Here is an 18,579-nt window from a genome sequence, read left to right as displayed (position 1 = left end):
AATCCTTCAGAATAAGTAGTGATTTATATTAAAGAGCCTCAGTGATTTCCCAAATAGGCTGTAAATCTTTTCAGTGGATAACGCTGACACAGAACAGCAATCACTGTTAGCAGGTGACCACCACAGCCATACACTGCTCCCATGGTATCAGCAGCAGGTCCCGTGGCTGTTCACCGCCATGCCTAATGCCTTTGATCTTCCCCAGCCAGATACTGCTGGAGAATTGGAAGCAATTGCATTTACTCATCTATGTGGCCCTGGTTAAAATAAACTCTGCTTTCTATTAATGCTTTTTATTTTTAATTTATACTTTTTGCCTTGTTAGACTGTCCCCTTGCACTTAATTTGAGCTTTTTGCTGCTAGATTTTCTAACAAGTACAAGATGTTTGGCTATGAATTCCTTTTCCAAGAGAGAGACTGAACAATTGCCATGGCTATTTACTTGCCTGCACTCACACATGTGCAGCTGGCCAGGGTGCTCCCTTACTGCTGTGGTATCTCTGTCACTGTTGTAGCATCATCTCTCCTATAATATTTACCCAAACGCCACCTTCTGAGTTCTCAATAATGTTATTAGCCAGTTAGTCATTAGTAGCTAGTAACTTTGGTGCAGTATCATCCTGTTCATCTCATTCAGCTAAAACTAGCTGTACTTTTACTGGAAGATGCATTCCTCTGTGCTGAATTAAATGTAATTAGATCCCTCACAGTTTTCCGACTTTAGGATGGAGTTACAAAATAGCAGCAGAAGTAGATCTGATAAATTGGGTATTCCACTCATAAAGGAAGAATAATTCTTCTGTTTGCAATAAACATATTGCATATAAGCTCAAAACATGACTTTTTTCTTGCTTCAAATAAACCCACATATCCTCTCAGACCTCACACTAAGCTACTCAAGGGATATGCTGAACAGACTCAAGTAATAGCTGTGTAATAAAAAATAGATCTTCAGACAGAGCTGGCTGTGTTCAGCACCATCAGAGACCTTCCTATTAATTATTTATATGGCACTATAGATTAGCATAGTACTTCACAGAAATAAATACAAAAAGAAGTGAAATCCCATATCTCAGGAAGGCAGGGCAATGGCCAAAGCCCTGCTCGCCTTACTGGGTACGGCCAGTGGACTACACTGGGAATTATACCATTTGTATAATGTCCTAGGTGAAAAGTATCTTAAGAGGGAATGTAAATCTGTGAAGGCTGACAGTTGCCCATTGATCCCAGGCCTGGTTAACTGATATTCAAGTCAGTTTTGGCATAGGGTAAATAGTACGAATGATCTCAAAATCCCATTAAGGATTTGTCTAACTTTAACCCCTAAACTCCTTTCAAAATCTAGCCAGTAAGTCAATAATGTGAATTCTTTATAATTCCTACATTACAGTATTAAAGAGTTTTCTATTAAAATTCCATTATAAGCATGTGAAGTGGGCTGAAATCCTCACCACACAGAAATCAATGACTCAGCTTCATTGGGTTTATAAATTCCTCACTGGTTTGTGTTTTAAGAAGTGCAGATACAGCTGGTTTGATTGACCCACTTATGAAAGAAATTTGTGCTGAAACTAAGGAACCTGGAGTCCTGCTTTTGCAGTGACCCTGTCACCGCTTTTTTTTTTTTCTCATTTAATTCAGTTTTCCTATCAGAAAAACAGTGACTAGCTATTTCACACCATCCTCATGATGGTTACTGTGATTATTACTATTTCATGGTAGTCCTATGAAGATTGCATTGGCTTTGAAGATTGTCAAGACCACATCAGGCATTGTCAGATTTTTTCCTAGCATAGATTTCAGGGAGGGAGCAAGAGCAGGAAGAGGCAATCAAAAATCACACCCTGGCAGCAGCTGCTTACAGTGGAAAGAAACATTGCTGAAAGTATTCTTTGCTTTTTTTCTCTGCAAATTTTCAGCAGGAAATCAAGAGCAAAACTCCAACTTTCCACAGACCACCAGCAAATTGCTGCACAGAACAGCTTGGGAATGAACCTCAGGGCTATATAACTGCAAAAACATTAAGGACAGATGTTAGAAACAAAAATGAATAAATGCATTAAAAGGCTTCTTGGTATTAATAACAAGCATGTAGCATAGAAGCCTGAGAAAAGTGTCTTGAAGTGGAAAATACAGGGAAAATTTTCATCAAATCTTAAAATAATTTTGGTTGGAAGGGATTTCTGGAGGTGATATAGTCTAAGCCCCTGCTCAAAGCAGACAACTTCAGAGTTAGACCAGATCATATCCCAAAAGACAGAAGATTCTCCAGGCTGTCTGCACAACCTGTCCCAGGCAAAAATCCTGTTTACTAAGCACTGTATATAAACATCATGTATAAAAAGATTTACTGGAAAAAATATCTACATTTATATATTTGCATGTGTTTTATAGCTACAGTACATATAAATAAATAGTAATGTGCATATAGTGCATATATCTATATTTTTTTAAGCACAGAGAGAAAGAGAGAGAAGAGAGAGAAAGAAAGAAAGAGAGAAAGAGAGAGAGAAGAGAAAGAAAGAAAGAAAGAAAGAAAGAAAAAGAAAGAAAGAAAGAAAGAAACAAACAAACAAACAAACAAACAAACTGTAGCAGTGAAATCACTACCCAGCACTAGGATCTATTCCCAAATGAATGATGACTTTGAGTAATGGCAAGTTAGCCCATTTTTGACAAGATTCTCAGTCATATCCCTCAGATGGTGAAGGGGCAGCGTAACCTTGGCTATGTAACCCTGGGATGCCAGATGCTGGCACATCCTTCCACACCAGAAGCGCTTCCTAGAATGAATCTGTGGAAATAGAATAATTCATGATGACAGAAAATTATAGATACACTGAAAATCAGAAATATCTAACTTCCCCTCCTTCCCTTGATCTCCTTCCAAACTGCATGAAGAACCATATCCTTTCTCATCTGCCCTCCACATGGACAGGCTAGGTAGTAAATTGGGATCAGGTTTCCTTGGGCAGCTCTACCTAGTGGAGTCCCACAAAGGCAGGGGACCCTGGGCACCATGATCACAGAGATCCATGCCACAGAAACAGCAGCCTCCAAGGTCTTGAACTTTTGTTGGTTCCAGAATTCACATTCACAATACTGCCTCTGGAAAGCCACATGTATGACCAGGAGCCCAGAGAAAACATTGGGATTCCTGCTCCACACTGGGGTAGTGTTGAGTCCTGCAAGTCTTGGGTCTCTCCTAGCCTTCTCCTGATGCTCTCAGACATGTTCAGTGACTTCTGGGAAGGTCCCTGAAACACCTGCAGGAGTCAGGAATTTAGTTCAGTTTTGCAGAAATAAAGTTTAGAGCTGTTACAAGGACATTTTGACAATTTCATTTTTCATGCTCAACAATGTCTATTTTTCACAAACTGTTAGGATTTGCCTCCAAAAACAGATTTCAAGTTTTCACCAACTGTTCTCACAGGCACTGGTCCCTTCTTTCCCAAATATCCTTCCTGTCTCTACCACTATTGTCTGCCATGTGAGCAGCTTCTCAAATGAGAGGCACATGAACCAATGTTTGTTAGCCTGCCTTTAAGATGGTGACAAGGTATAAAATGCTAGACAAAGGACAAGGATCTATGTATTAATTCCTGTAATTAATCCTTTTTTGGTTTGACTAAAATTTCCACTCTGAATTTTCAAAGAAAGGAATCACCAATCCCCTTTATGTGCATTTGCACATACACAAACACACAGTTGAGACATATACCTCTGTCTCACTACAAACAGCCCCCAATATTGATCACATTTGCCTCACTTTCCCCTATAAGAAATATGAGATTTGTTTTTGTTGGTTCAATTAATCTGTCCTCTGTACCCTATGAATCATTGCACATGCAAAGAAGGGCTCATGCTTTAGCAGTAGTATTGATCCACCTAGACCTTTGGGTTAGGAGTAAAGCCTCTTTAATTACTTTGGCTGACTTTCAGGGTTTGGTTGGTTGGTTGTTTTTTTTTTTTTTACAATGTCTTGGGAAGACTAGTACCACGTTTTAGCGTTGTTATCACTTAGCTTAGATTTGGAGTTTTGGTCCCCAGAGGAACACCTTCTACCTCAGCCTGGCCTGCCCATGCTTGGCATCAAAATCAGAAAAAGTCATTCTTTTACCTTCTCTAAGGATTTGATAACCTCTACACTTTCCTTAGCCAGAGGTGTTTTGACCTTTAATTAAAAGGAAAATTTGTTGTCTTCCATTCAGAAGGCAGCAAATAATGAACTCATTAAAATGAGGTTAGTGTTCAGGCCTTAGAGCAATAAGAGCCGAAGTCTCATTAGCAGCTAACAATCCAGAACATAGCACATAAATAAACCTAATATGGCAGAGCAAAATGCCTTGGTGCATTAAATTTAAGCAGAATCAAATGTTTACAGTCAATGATGTCTGGGGCATGAAGTTTTAATGTACTTAATAAAGGAAAGCAAATTGCTTCCTATTAGGCATGAAATGTTACTGCAGAAATTGCCAAAAAAAGTTTATTATGTAAATGAAGGATAGAGTTATAATTAACAAGGACATAGTGGGAAAATATCACCACTTCTTAATAGATGCACCAATTATAAAGAATAAAGACACAGCAACTTCAAATCTACAAAAGGTAATTATATGGATTAATGTAAAAAGACTGCTGAATGTAAATGCAATATAAAGAAGAAACCATATCTTGTGGATGTCACAGAGAGAAGCCACATTGACAAAGCAAAGAATCAATTAATACACTGAAACCTATGAGTTTTGAGAGATTCCAGGCAATTAAGGTTTTGTATTTGAAAGAACAGCCTGGGCTACCTTAAAAAAACCTTCATTTTACTTAGCCCGACACCAAGACATGCTTGTTTGTCCATGTGCAGGTGTGCTCCATGGTTCTTTCCTTGGAGAAGGACAATTATTTAGCATGATTTAACTGTCCAAAACTAAAACAACAGTGAGTTCCAGCTGTTGCTTTAACACACCCTCATGAGTTCAATGGGGAATGCTAACTGTTTTTCCACATGCAAGTAGCTTTCCCTCACTTACAGCTCTTTTAAGCCCCAGTACTTAGAGAAAAAAAAGTAATCCCACTGACTGTGAGGAAAAGACACACACTAGCAGATAGAACTCAAATATTGTAGTCAGATGAAAGATCCAAAACAAAAATCTTCTCCTCAAAACAAGATTTGTCATGCTTTTCTGTTTTTAAAATCCACATTCCTCCACATGAATTTCCCTTCTGCTGAAGCTGGGGGCAGCACCTACCATTTCTGCCTCAGTGAAGACAGCAAAGTCCTGAGGCCAGCACTCAATGGGGATAGGACAGGAATGGGGGAGCCCCCAGGGAAAGAGGGCTGCCAAGGGGAGCTGGGGACAGCACAGCACCACCTGGCAGAGTGTGAAGAGCTGTGTTTGCACCTGGTGTTGGGCAGGATTTCCAGCTGTTAAAATTCAGTAGCCCTTCTCCACCCTGCAAAACCCTTCAGGATCAAATAAATACCTTCTGCCTCACGTGAAGGCTGCACAAGTCCCAGAAACATTTCTGACACTGGTTGCCAGGGATGGGTAGCTCTTCTATCCTGCACCACCCAGGAGCTGGAGGACTGATGGAGCAGCAGTGGTTGCAGCTTGCCTCATAAACAGGCAAACAAGCAGGTATACACCCACCTGGGAAAGTGAGAGAAGGGGGATGCAAGAAAGTTGTCTGCTCTTCTCCTGACATGGCACTTTTCTATGCTGCATGCCATTAAAGTCTCTGCCTAGAGGAGATAAAAGTTCTCACTATTTACTGTGCAAAATTACCAGTGAAGGCAGTATGAGTCATTAGCAATTTTGTTTGAATATATATGTTTTAAAAATAAGGAAGGCAGACCCTAAATCACCTAAACAGAGATTGGTTTTTTTATATTAAGCGTGTGGAAGACATTAACCTCTGCTCTACAAATGGGCAAGTAGTGACAAAATAAGTTTGGACTGACTTAGCTGACAGTATCTTCTTAGTATTAAAATTAGGTGAGATCATGAAAATGAAGTTTAACTGCATATTCCATAAATTAATATGCATATATGGAAATTGCAATAAAAAAAATCTTTAAGACCAAGCCAAATCCAGTTTGAGTGACAGATTTGCCCTTTAGACAGAGAAAAATGCTTGACACACTGCAGGTTACAGGATTTACATCTTAATCCTCACTCTGTTTTTAATGAGACCTTACTGGGCTGGAAGGCTTCTGCCTATCCCACAGTTCTGTCATCTTACTGAGATGTGAGTGTGAGGGAAATCAGAGAGAAAAAACGAAGTGATATAATGATGTTTGTTTCATGTACCTTCTTATACTATATTCAAGTGATGAAAATTTCTCAAGATGTTCTTTCCTCAAAGGAAAATTGAATTGATTTTGCTCAGCCCATCAGTCTTTCTCAACATATATAAAATGCTCTAGATAGCTCGGAAAATTATGTTCTAAAATATAATGCCTCAGATTCTATGCTTGTAATTTTAATGGTTTCATTTTAGTGCCAGATCTTACCAACTGAGGATTTGCCTCAATGTCTTAGCTAACAGTGGTGTTGATCTCTAATGTTTTATACTTTTGTGAACATTTAAGTTATTATATATTATGTAAATATAGTCCCACATGTGAAATTGTCCCAGGATTGGAATAATCAACTTATTAAATGTCTGGCAAGATAGGCTGGAAACCTTACTGCTGTCTTAATATTTAATGCTAAAGCACAAGATTTACTGTCATTACTTTATTTCCTTTAGCAAGGAAAGGAATTTGCTTGGTGACTGTTGTAGCTGATAACCACTATCTTTGTTTTACATCTTCCTTAACACCCAATAAATGTTTCTATTTAAAAATGAAGGCAGATGCACACTGTCTGACAATCTTTTGTATTACACTCCCAAGCTGCTTGGCACCCAAATGATGCCTCTTTAGAAGGCGGCTGTTAGCAAATGATGCTTTAGAAGAGGCTTGTTCTCCAACATGCATGGTGCCCAAATATCTGCATAATTAGGAGGGAGTCAGTAACTTTAAGAAGTTGATGTCCTACAGCAAATGCTGACAGAAGCTGACAGCACCTCCCAACCGATTGCAGTGCAAAGGAAATATGATAAATCATGAGACCACAGAAACCTGTCCTGCTTAGTTCAGCTTTGCTCTGGACTAGGATTGCACGGGCCATCAATCTCCATCTCAGCTGCTTAAACCCCAGTTTCATCTACAGTGGACTGACAATACTTTTGGTTTATGGTCACAAGTAGAGTTTGTTGTTGTCATTTAAATTAGACCAGTGGGTTGAGCAAAAAGGTAAAACTATTTTCCTGTAATGTTAAGTGAAATTACTAATGACCATACAAAATGTAATTTTTTCAAATGAAAGGAAACATTAGCTGGACTCGGACTGTGTGTAAACTACTGCATTCATTTTGTCTTTGAACTGTGCAAGAATATGAACATTCAATCAATAGAAATGTTATTAATAGATAATGGGAAAAGTTCTCAAGAGCCACATAATGGAGACACGGAAAATTGATGAAAATAGAGCTTATAACCCATTCAACATTGGCAAGACCAATAGGGAGATAAATGCACTATCCATCTCACATATGTAGCACGTCCAAATTATGTGGGCTGGTGATTGAAAGCGGACAGATATCTGTGCAGCAAGGACTATCTTTAGAAGCAGTGCAGAGCTGACAACTAACAGTAAATGTAGATAGCTCACATAGTCTGAACCATCTTTTCTCTTTCTCTAGTGGCTGGAAATATGTACAAGAAATAATTGATAGGTGACCAAGACTACACTTATTTCTTCTATAAGCAATACTCTTTTCCTCTATTTCATTTAGATTGGTCTTATCTTTTGCTTGGAGGAGAGAATGAAAATAAACAGGGATTTAATTTCTGACATGGACACTACTTCCACCATAGGTCAAAACTGGAGTTTAGCTCACTCACACTTAAGCTTGAATTTGATATTCAGACACAATCAAAAACGTTTCTGCAGGTAAGTAAATCCCAACACCTCCACATCTGGATGGCAAGTAGTGTTCCTAATATTATGTTGGGTTTTAAACACATTTTATCAAGCTTCGTTAATAACCCAAAGCATGGGTGTCGTAGTGATTTAGTATATTGCTGCCTCTGAATGGCTGGATTCAAGTCCTGCCATAGATCACCACAAACAATGTATAGTATCTTGGTCCAAGTTACAGAACCATAACCTACTTTGGTACTTAGTCACTTATCACTAGCATTGCTAGACCATCAAACTCTGATGGAACAAATTAAGCTCACTGTAATAGTCCTACAAAAAAGAATGAGCCCAAAATAAAATGTGAAACATTTAACAGGATCTTTTTTTTTTTTTTTTTGTATCTCCTCAGTTGGACACAACATTTAAAATGAGGCATTCCAAAAATTAATATTCATTTTTCTAAATGCATGTTAATTTCTTATTTATTTCAGGCTTTACTAGAGACTCAAAATTTACTGCGCACTCAGGTTGCAAATTTTACCTTCAACCTTGGATTTTCAGGAAAATTTTACCACACAGGTAAGAAGGAACTTCATGCTCTCAGGTAGCTGCAGTTAAATAGGTGACAGGATTTTAAAGCTAGCTTTAAACATGCCCTTTTAAAATAACACGTGGACTCAGTGAAACAGTGGGAAATACATGCTCCACCGTTTTAGGATCCAGTGTCTAATTCAGTGTCCAAAGAGGCAAAGGTACACCATTGATGAGCTTCTCAGGAACACGTAGATGCCCTTGGTGCTTTTCTGAAAGATCTGTGGTAGTGAATCTTAGGGTTATAAAGGAGGCAAAGCAGCTGCTAATATCTCTATAATTCCACAAAAGGCATACTAAGGTTTTTCCAGCATGATAGGTATGATGAAATATAAAAGATTGGAAAAATCATGTCTTGTAACCACTGAAGAGACAGAATTGATTGAATGGGATGCACGAGATTTTCTTACGACTATCTATCTCAGTGGTCTGCAAATCAGGAGGGATAATAAAAGGAAAACAAGATGAAAAGAAATTTGTATTGAAACCCTGCTCCTTTCACACTCTATGCGGTAACAAGTTGCACACTTGCACCGTGTTTCTGTGGAAGATTAGGGACTTTTACATCTCCTCCTCATGACTCTTTTCTCTCTTCAGCTCCATTTCTCCACAGAACAATGCCTCCCCCCCCTCTTTTTTTTTTCCTCCCTCCTCCTTTGTCTTCTCCTTAACACTTTGTTGCACCTCCACTCAGGCTTCCCTCTGCTGCCACTGAGCCATGCTGCTCCCTAGTATTGCTAAGGCAAAAAAAGACATATTCAGCAACCCACTTCAAAGCAGACAACTCCTGTCCTTCTCCTTTCCAAACTCCATAACGTTCCCACCTTTGAAGACCAGCTCCAAAATCCTCAGCTGTCAACCTATTCGGCCACACCTGGTGACAATCACTGAGTGATGCCAGGGAAAGCTGAGAAGCTTATCTGGAGCATAGGAGGAGGCATTGCAGCAGCAAGAGGGTAAGTTTAAAAGCTAGGAAAGATGCAGTCCCAGCTGTCACGGGCCATGAGGTAGCTGTGGAGTAAGTCAGGTCACCCCTTCAAGTGTAGGTGTAGCACTACTCCCCTTTTCATTGACAGTATTTGAACACCAAACAGATGAGCTTACCCAGCTCTTATGTCTCTGTTTCACCACTCGTTAGGAGAGTACAGAGGTCCCTGGGAGAAGGGGACATGAGGAAGCATTTGAGGGATGAGTAGAGAGAAGGAAACCCAAATTATGTATTTGTATCACTGTCACTTTCAAAGTCCAGGCTATTTTCCCTTTACGCTAGCACATAATGCTAAGCAACTGCTGCCCAGGAAACCTTACAGACTAAAGATACAGGCTGGAAAGCTTGAGAAAAATGAGAGGTAGAGAGAGATGGAATTACTTGCCTGGAGTCATATAACAAGCCAGTGGCAGACCTGTGATTAGAGAGCAACTTTGGAGACAGAACTTCAGTATTCTCCTCACTTCATCTTGACCTGCCTGTGTCGTTATTCCTTCTGGAGATTAATTGGACACACACGTAATACAGCAAAATAAAGAAAACTCGCCCAAGGCTCTGAGCTGCTCTAAGGTAGGATGCTGCTTGGTTGTGGCCATCTACAGAGTAAAGCTGGTACAGTCATTACAGTGTCCACTGCAGAGAAACGGAATTCAAGGAGGGGAGGAGGTGGAGAAAGAGATAATTTATTATAAATACTATGACGTACTGAACAGTGGCTGGCATAAAACATGCAGCCTTTCTACAAAATCAAACCCCTGACGTGCCAATACATTTCTTCTTCGTTCATCGTAACGACCTCCATTGCTGTCACAAGTTTTCTTGCCCAGCTGATATAATGCTGAGCAATTTCAGATTTGCTACTGCTGTAGAGAGAGAAAAATAGGAGAATGTCCATGTGTGCCTGTTCTTCTAAGGGTCTAAAGGCTTACAAAAATAGCACAGAACTACTTAATGAGTTGAAGGATATCATTGCCTCCATTAAGGGACTTGCTGCTGCCTGTACTCAGTGATGTATCTGAGTTTTTAAGTGAACATTTCATTTACAGGTTGGTGGTGACGTTCTGTCATATCAGCTTAGTGGAAGGGTTTCAGATATTCTCCATGCAATATACACTTTATTGACTCACTATAAATAAAACATGGAAATACATTCTTTAATTACTGTAAATATGGCTTGTTTACCACGACAGGCTTTTAGTATCAGATATTCAACATGGGTTTTTAGCGCACTGTGCTGTGCCTTGTTGACTTCCCTAATGTGTGATTTTGCTCTCCTTTACAAAACTTGGATCATTTTAAAACTACAGGAGGGAGATGAGCGTGGGAATGTGTTGGCAGATTAAATGGTTATAAATTTTCATCAAAAGATGTTGCCGACATCTGTACTACAAATGCCAATTCTAGTTGGTATGCCTGCACACAAGTACAATAGTACAACACGGCCTCACTGCTCATCATCTCACCATCACCGCCACCACCATTCCCTTCTGTGGCACTGGTAAACTATGTACTGTAGACAGATTGTTAGCAAAAACCTGAGTAGATCCATATTAGTTATGCAGTTTTAGCAAACACTTTCTACTTGTTCATGTTGTGGCAATAGAAATTAAGATGTTCTCAGGATTTGCATTTAAGATTTATGAGATTATTGATGGCCACTTCAAACTTTGTTTAAATTTTAAGCTCAAGAGAGACCCCTAAATTATCATTGTAGTTTTAAACTATGAGATTATTTATTATGCACAAACAAACTTTGATTACCCACCTGTGTAAAGTGCATATTGCATCTCAGAGCAGATATATATGTTCACCTCCTTGATTGTAGGTCTAGTGCATTTTTCAGATTTCACATTAAAATGAAGATAGAAAGTTACATAAAGAATGTTGATTGTACAATAAATGAAAACCTCAAAATCCCTTGTTTTGCCTCCAGTACTCTGAATAAGACTTGGACAAAAATGTTTAAACAATATAAACACTCATCAAGTGCTCCATTAAATCATTGCATAAGATTTTTTGGAAATAACACTACTTAAGAATAATAAAATCAAATAACACTCTTTTTAAAAGTTTGTAAAGAAAATTATCCTCATAAGCACCACCACCACCAAATGTTAAACTTCCAACCTTCCTGTTTCAGCTCTGCCATTACAAGGTGGGGTTGGTTTTGTTTAAAGTGGAAAGTGTTATGCTTTATCTTGTTTGATTTTTGTTATGGTAAAAAATTAGCTGTATCTAAATTTACAAAGAAATTAGTAGGAAAAAGTAGTACTAAACTGGATAAAAAAATCATAGGATTTTAAAATATAGTTTGTAATAATAACATTATTTCAAGAACCATACTCTATTTCAAATGTTAATAAGGCTCTAAATTATACTTTTACCTAAATCTTATGTTGAATTATTGTCGTTCTTTATATATGTCAAATATCCACTTTTTTCCACTTCATCTCTACCTTCAGTTTTCTACCTTTGGGTTACCAAAGAGATCTTCAATGGCTTCACAAACTTCTACCCCTTTCTCTTCTGTCCTATTTTGTAAGCCTATGTTAAGTTTCTTCCTCCAGTCACATTTCCCTTCCATGTGCCTGGGTGACTGCAAGTGAACCACATACCCCAAAAAACAAGAGAACGGTCATTCAACAGATGCAGTATACAGAAGTTTTGCACAAAGGAGCAGACATTCACAGAAGGAGCAACCATCAGTCCTTTCTTTTCAATAAGGAATTACCTAGGAAACAAGGTTGTTTTCTTTCTCCAGCAGCACTCCCATCAGCGGGAGCAACTTTCTTAGAACTTGCAGAGCACTGCAAAGAGGGGAGTGAAGTGATTCAGTGACATGAGGAGAAAGTTTCAAAGTAATGTTCTCCTTGTGTAGTAGCGTTCTTCAAAAAACACTGCAGAAGTGAAAAATAAAAATAAAGAGCTGAAGTGCATGCACTAAACAGCCATCTCTGTATGTTCCTGCCTCATGCCACAAAAGTAAACAGTGACATCCATGGAGCATTTTCTTCCAATGAGTTTTGCAAAACATAGAAAGGCTTGTAAGAAGATATCTATGTTTGCATCAGCAGATTGATTTTGACAATTATTTCTTTCACTGAAGTTAAATAAAAGCACTTAAATGCTAAAGGAACAAGGAGGAACACTGCTAATAAACTGAATATTATTGAGTAATTTGAGGGTGAAGTTACTAAAATGTAACTTTGCCTTTCCAATTCGGAAGAGCACTGCAGACATATGTCTGCACATAGTGGAAGCAGCATTGTATAATTTCTCAAATGGAAGGTTTCCTTTGTTATAACCACACATGCTTGCTTCTGCCTGCAGCAGATACTCTTCACTAACACAGGAGTTTTTATTGGTTTTACTTCAAGATTAAATCTGGCAAAAATTGAATACCAAATCACTGGAAACAACATTTAGAATACCCCTGCCATTACAGCTTTATATTTTCCACCTAATTATATTTTGAACCTATTGCAAACTTGTTTCACATTTTACCAGAAATTATCAGATTTCAGTTTACCAAGGCTAATAATGAAATAGATATGAGTCAGGGGATATCTGTGGCAAGACTCTGGCACACAGCTCTCTGTGATGCCACTGTGGCCAGCTACAATTGTGTAGTGTCTGGCAGGACCAACCAGGTGGGTACAAGTCAATCCAGTCTCCACTGCCATGGGGAGCCTGAACTTCTAAATACTCCTAGTGCATTACATAGCACAGAAATCAGCCCTTGAAAACTAATTCTTGTTAGTATTACTGTCAGTTAACACCATGCTAGGAATAGAAAGGGATAGCTACCGTCCATGGTAATTGACCTCAGTCATTTTGTGACATGATAGAGCCTGTCTGCAGCACAGTGAGATATCCAGTCCAAAGACATTAGGTTTTATGGCAGCCTCTTCTGTGTCTAGAAAACAATTATGGGCACTTTCTGCTGTTGCTTTTCTATTACCCTTCTTTTTTTCTTTCTTTCTTTTACAGGGACTGAAGAGGAAGATGAAGGTGATGACCTGCTGTTGAGATCTGTGGATGAGTTTTGGTGGTTTCCCCATATGTGGAGTCACATGCAGCCTCATCTCTTCCACAATGAGTCATCACTGGTGGAGCAGATGATCCTCAACAAAGAATTTGCAATAGTGAGTAAAAGTTACCAAAAACTTCAGTATGATCCCTTTGCATATTATAGCTAAGCTTTCCAAGCTGGTTTCATGTTTATCTATATTATACGTATATATATTCACATTTGTATGCAAATAAGGTAGCAAGATTGGAAACCAAGCCCCCAAAAAAACCTTTCTGTGACTCAAGCTTGGGCTGAATTTTGCCTTAGCCTTTTTCACTGACATGGGCTTCCTTGGAGAGGTAGCAGCCCTTCACCCAAGCAAACTTGTGAGACCGCAGGGACCAGAAGCAGAGAAATGTCAGCAGATATCAGCTGTCTTTTTAAGCTTTAGGAAGGGGTTTATACACAGGTTATCAGCTTCCTGAAGCCTGGTGCAAACATCCTCAGTAAGGGAGGGAGAAAGGTGCTGTGAACCCTAAATGTTGTGTATGATTTGTGAGAAATCTTGCAGCTAATGAAGCAAATAAGTGAAGCTGCTGGATTTCACTGTGCTTTTTTTAGATGACCTGCTTGAAAATATGTTTTTTACATAGCTAACCTGTTGCTAATATTTATAGATAATGATGTTTCATTTTTGTTCATTTGTGTTGTTAACTTCCAAGAGCTATCCCCCTAGCATTGCCCAGAGCTCAGAGTACTTGTACTCAGGTTAGGTGGAAACCATTTAGAGTCCTTTCAGGGTAATTCTACTTGCTTATTGAGCATGACAAAGAAAACCTGAAATCTATAAATGCTTGCTTTGGAAAAGACACTGTGTGTTCTTTGACAAAGTGTAGAAATGCCAAGCAACCAGAGCCACTCAAAAGAGCAGAGTGACACAGTGGGGCTTTCTCTGCTGCTCTGGGAACACAAATCACAGCCCTTCGCTGCTCAGAAAGGCCAGCCAGCAGCTGCCCCTTCCTCCCATCCCTCACATCAGCCAAGGCACATCAGGAAACCAGCAGAGGCAGATGCCCAAACAAGCCATTGGAAGCAATTTATTCCCTTGTTTACAAAAATATTTTCCTAACAACCTTTAAAAAATATTCATTAAAAATGGCTTAACTGTTTACTCTTCTTGCCAGACTTCCCCCCTTCCCATCTCCCGCTGGCAGGGTGTTAGTACAGAGGTATTTTGGGTGATTTCTTTTCCTTTCTACAGTTTTGCTTTACTGTCAGCCTTCATTCCTGGCACAGCGTTTCATGCCTTCTGTGTAGCCTGGCCCAGAGACCCAATTATAGTTGAGATTTTAAATACAAGAGTAATTTTTTAAATAATCTGTATCTCAAAAATACATGGTCTGTTCATCTTTAAACCTATTGGGAAATTCTCCTAGCATTTTCAGTAAACATGAAGTCCTCTAGGTCAAGCCACCTTTAGGAGTAAAATCTATAGCATAGCCTGAAAACAGGGCTTGTAATACAATCTGTTTGTAACTTCAACTACAGAAAGATAAAGCCCATGTCCCTATCATCACTGAAGGGTAGAGACTCCTTAGGGTGCCTATAAATAAGGAGCTGATGTCAGTGAAAGGCTGCTGTTATTACAGTTTTATTTCCTGCTAACATTTGGACAGGGGTTGTACCAACCTCTTAACCTTGAATCTATATGAGCTGTACAATTTACTTATGAGAACATTTCTTTTCAAAAGGCTTCCTGTGAAATTCTCTCTGTGGGAGAAATTTATCTTCCTGATATGACACAGCCTTCCTGATAGCTATCAGAGAGGTCCCAGCCATGACTTCAGAGCAGTTTTGTATCTTCCCCTGCTTTCCCATCCTCAACATCATGTCTTATTTCAGAAAGGAACTCCCTGTTCCACAGCTGCACTTCTATAAGTCCTCTAAAGTTAAAGCAAATCGTTTTTCATTACTCCTTGACTTCACAGTGTAGATCCAAATTTAGATGTCTAGAACAATACATAGAAAATCTGCTTGATGTTATACATGTTTTATTTATATATATAAGTATATATGATAACTTTAGTATTATACTCAGGGGAACACAGCTTGATGCTGATGACATTTTCTCTTGCGTTTCCCATTTTAAGCTGCAAGTAGAAATGACACTTTGTGTCAGTTTCTGCAAGAAAAGCCTCAATAATTACTTGGAAGTATGATCACATTTATTCTTCACCTAATGTGGTATTTCTTCATTCATTTTTTCAAATATGGGTAAGAAGGTAACAGGGTCTTCAGGATGGGAGAGCACATCGTTATACCTGAGAAGAACAGTCAAGGTTGCTCTAAGACCCCAAATACCACAACAAAAATTCTGTTCATTAAGACCTGTTAGTTTTCATTTAGAAGAAAGCTAAAACAGATCACACTGTCCAGAAACCTGCACTCAAATCCCATCACAGTCATCAGTTTCTCCATGCAAGAGAGTATCAGGCTTGGGATTGATGCTGTTCACTGGGGGTAAAGGTTTCATGAAAGGAATGTTCTTCTCTTGAGTACTGTGGATTAAGGTCAAGCTTAATAAACACAAGGCAGTGCAACTGAAACAGTATTTCATGGATATTATCACATGGAGCTAGAAAAGTACATAAACATAATTTTTATTGGCTCTTGTATTTACACTGTATGCATAATCTTTGGTTTGCAGGAGCTCAAGTATACATACAGTCTGCTGAACACAGGCGAGAAATACAGGTATTACAGCTGGCAACTAGATAAAAGACCTTGTTCAGTTTTACACAGATATATCCATACCTCATAATGATGCTCTATAAAATGGGGGCTTACAACTGCAGCCTGCCTCAAACAGCTGTATCACAAAATACATGTAGACATTGGATATCTATATGGTTTTGTACACATACAACTATTGCTAATTAGGTATCTAATTGCCTTGAGTTCAGTGCAGACATATACCCCTGTATCCAGGCCTTAGTAGAATCAACAGTCTTCAAAGGATTCCCTCGCACATGAATTGCTTGTGAATCAGGAGACTTCCTTTAACAAGTCCTCCAAATTATTATATTTTATGTGTCACTTAAATATTTATAATTTCTACTGTTTCATGACTAGTTGGTGAGAGGAAGAGACTTTCTCATGTCTTTCATAAATGTTATTGCCCCACTGCTCTGGATCCAGCAGTCAATGTGGGAAGTCTTGCCTGGCAAAATCCTTGCCCATGCATGTCTGAGTGATGGGCCCCACAGCTGCCCCCATCCATAGCCCCATCCCCACAGCCCTCGTTGCTAAATCTCTTCTCAAGCACTCACAGTATCCTCAGCATCAGAAGAACAAAAGCCAGAGATATTAACATTGGTAAAGTAAGTTGCAGATTACCCAGAACTTTGCTATCCCAGTGTCATCTTGTTTACATAAATACGGATGATATGCTTCAGAGCCTGGCTAAGGAAATGGCAAATGGCATTTATTTTGATTATCAGCTGGGTTTCACTTAATCATATTTTGTGGGGGTTTTTTATCAGAACATCCCCAAATCCTTTAAAGACACTAATTTATTAAGACCTAGATTAAATTTTGCAAACTGATAGTATCTCAAGTATTATTCTTCTTGTTTATAGGCAATGTAATTGATACACAAAGAGGTAAACAAATTGCACAAGCAGAAATCTCTGAAAGTACATATTCCAAAAATAAAATAAACCAAGTTTTCATTGCCATCCTTTAATCACAAGACATCCTTCCTCCCCCATTTTGTACATCCTTATCTGATAAAAACAAGTAGGATATATTTAATCCAAAGCCTGTAGCTCTTTATTTTGTCCCACAATTTGTTTGCTCAGTGATTATCTTCAGTGCTCATTTGCGAGCACATGTGCCAAAAGCACGGTAGAGATAGGGCAGAAACAATCATCGACTGTAAAAAGGTAGCTGTGATCTGATATGAAGAAGTGAGAGACGTATACAAAACAAACAAATCAATTCAGAGATACACATATACAAAACAAGTAAATCTATTCAGAGGCTGTCTAGTAACACTCCTTGGCTTCAGTCTCCTGTTTATAATCCAACTACAGATGCACATTAGCACTTCCTCTGCCTAAAACTTTTGAGCTGCCCAAACCACAAAGAAATCATGGGCTTTTAATATACCGATTAAATACCAAGAATGTGAAGACCAGTGACCACATATCAAAGGCAAAGTATCTGCATGTTGTGAAAAGAGTTTAATACGTCCCATTACTAATATCTGTAGTTAATGTGGGGTAGGAGAGATGCCCACTAGAGATTGCCTCTAAAAATGTTCTGTAAATGGTCTGCATATATAGGATAACATTGTCCTGTGCAGACAGGATGATTTAATCTGCCTGACCTTAAGGTCCTTCTGAAACGGTCTATCTTCATCAGGGCTTTTGTCCATATCAGGAGCATGCTTTGACAGCACATCTCTAAGACTGCCTCTACTTTCTCAGCTTTATTTGGTACCACACATATGCAGAGTCTACACGTTTCCTAGTCATGTACATCTTCCTCAGTGTTGGACTGCCTTTCTTTGTTTCACATCCTCAGAAACCTAAGATCTTAAATCCCAACATCTTCTCTGCCTCTTAGTAGTCTGCTACAGTGTGAAGCATGCCTAGGACAGGAGTCGTGGTGATATCTGGGAGGCTGCTATGTAAGTCTGGTTGAAAGCTGGCTTTTCCCCTGTCCCTGCCAATCCTGGATCTGACACCAACACCAGAAAACCTGCTTCATTAAGCCCTCTTGTACAAGGGGTGCAAGGAAGCACCTGTGCAAGGAAGCACACCATGGACATGAAAAAATGACGGTGAAAGCAAATACCAACACACAGAGCCTCTATGTCTCAACAACCATCACCTCTCATTTGCTGAGCCATCTTGTCTAGCTAGAGAGCTTTTAAACAGATTTTTAAAGTTTAGAATTGAACTAAAAGTAATTGAAGGCTGAAATATCTCTTGCTAATTTTTATGGAATAAATGTA

At 39.0% G+C, this 18,579-nt stretch overlaps 1 protein-coding gene across 1 annotated transcript in view; it reads left to right on the top strand.

Annotated features, from left to right (window-relative positions):
• Positions 1-18,579, top strand: part of LOC141942937 (bifunctional heparan sulfate N-deacetylase/N-sulfotransferase 4) — a 108,423-nt gene that overhangs the window by 38,941 nt on the left and 50,903 nt on the right. Inside the window, exons 3-4 of the mRNA XM_074867204.1 lie at positions 8,460-8,547; positions 13,538-13,692. Coding sequence (XP_074723305.1) covers positions 8,460-8,547; positions 13,538-13,692 — 243 coding nt within the window. The remainder of the gene's footprint in view (positions 1-8,459; positions 8,548-13,537; positions 13,693-18,579) is intronic.

The sequence above is a fragment of the Strix uralensis genome, chromosome 4 (assembly GCF_047716275.1).
Source record: "Strix uralensis isolate ZFMK-TIS-50842 chromosome 4, bStrUra1, whole genome shotgun sequence".
Lineage (NCBI taxonomy): Eukaryota > Metazoa > Chordata > Aves > Strigiformes > Strigidae > Strix > Strix uralensis.
This window is presented reverse-complemented; position numbering and strand designations above follow the sequence as displayed.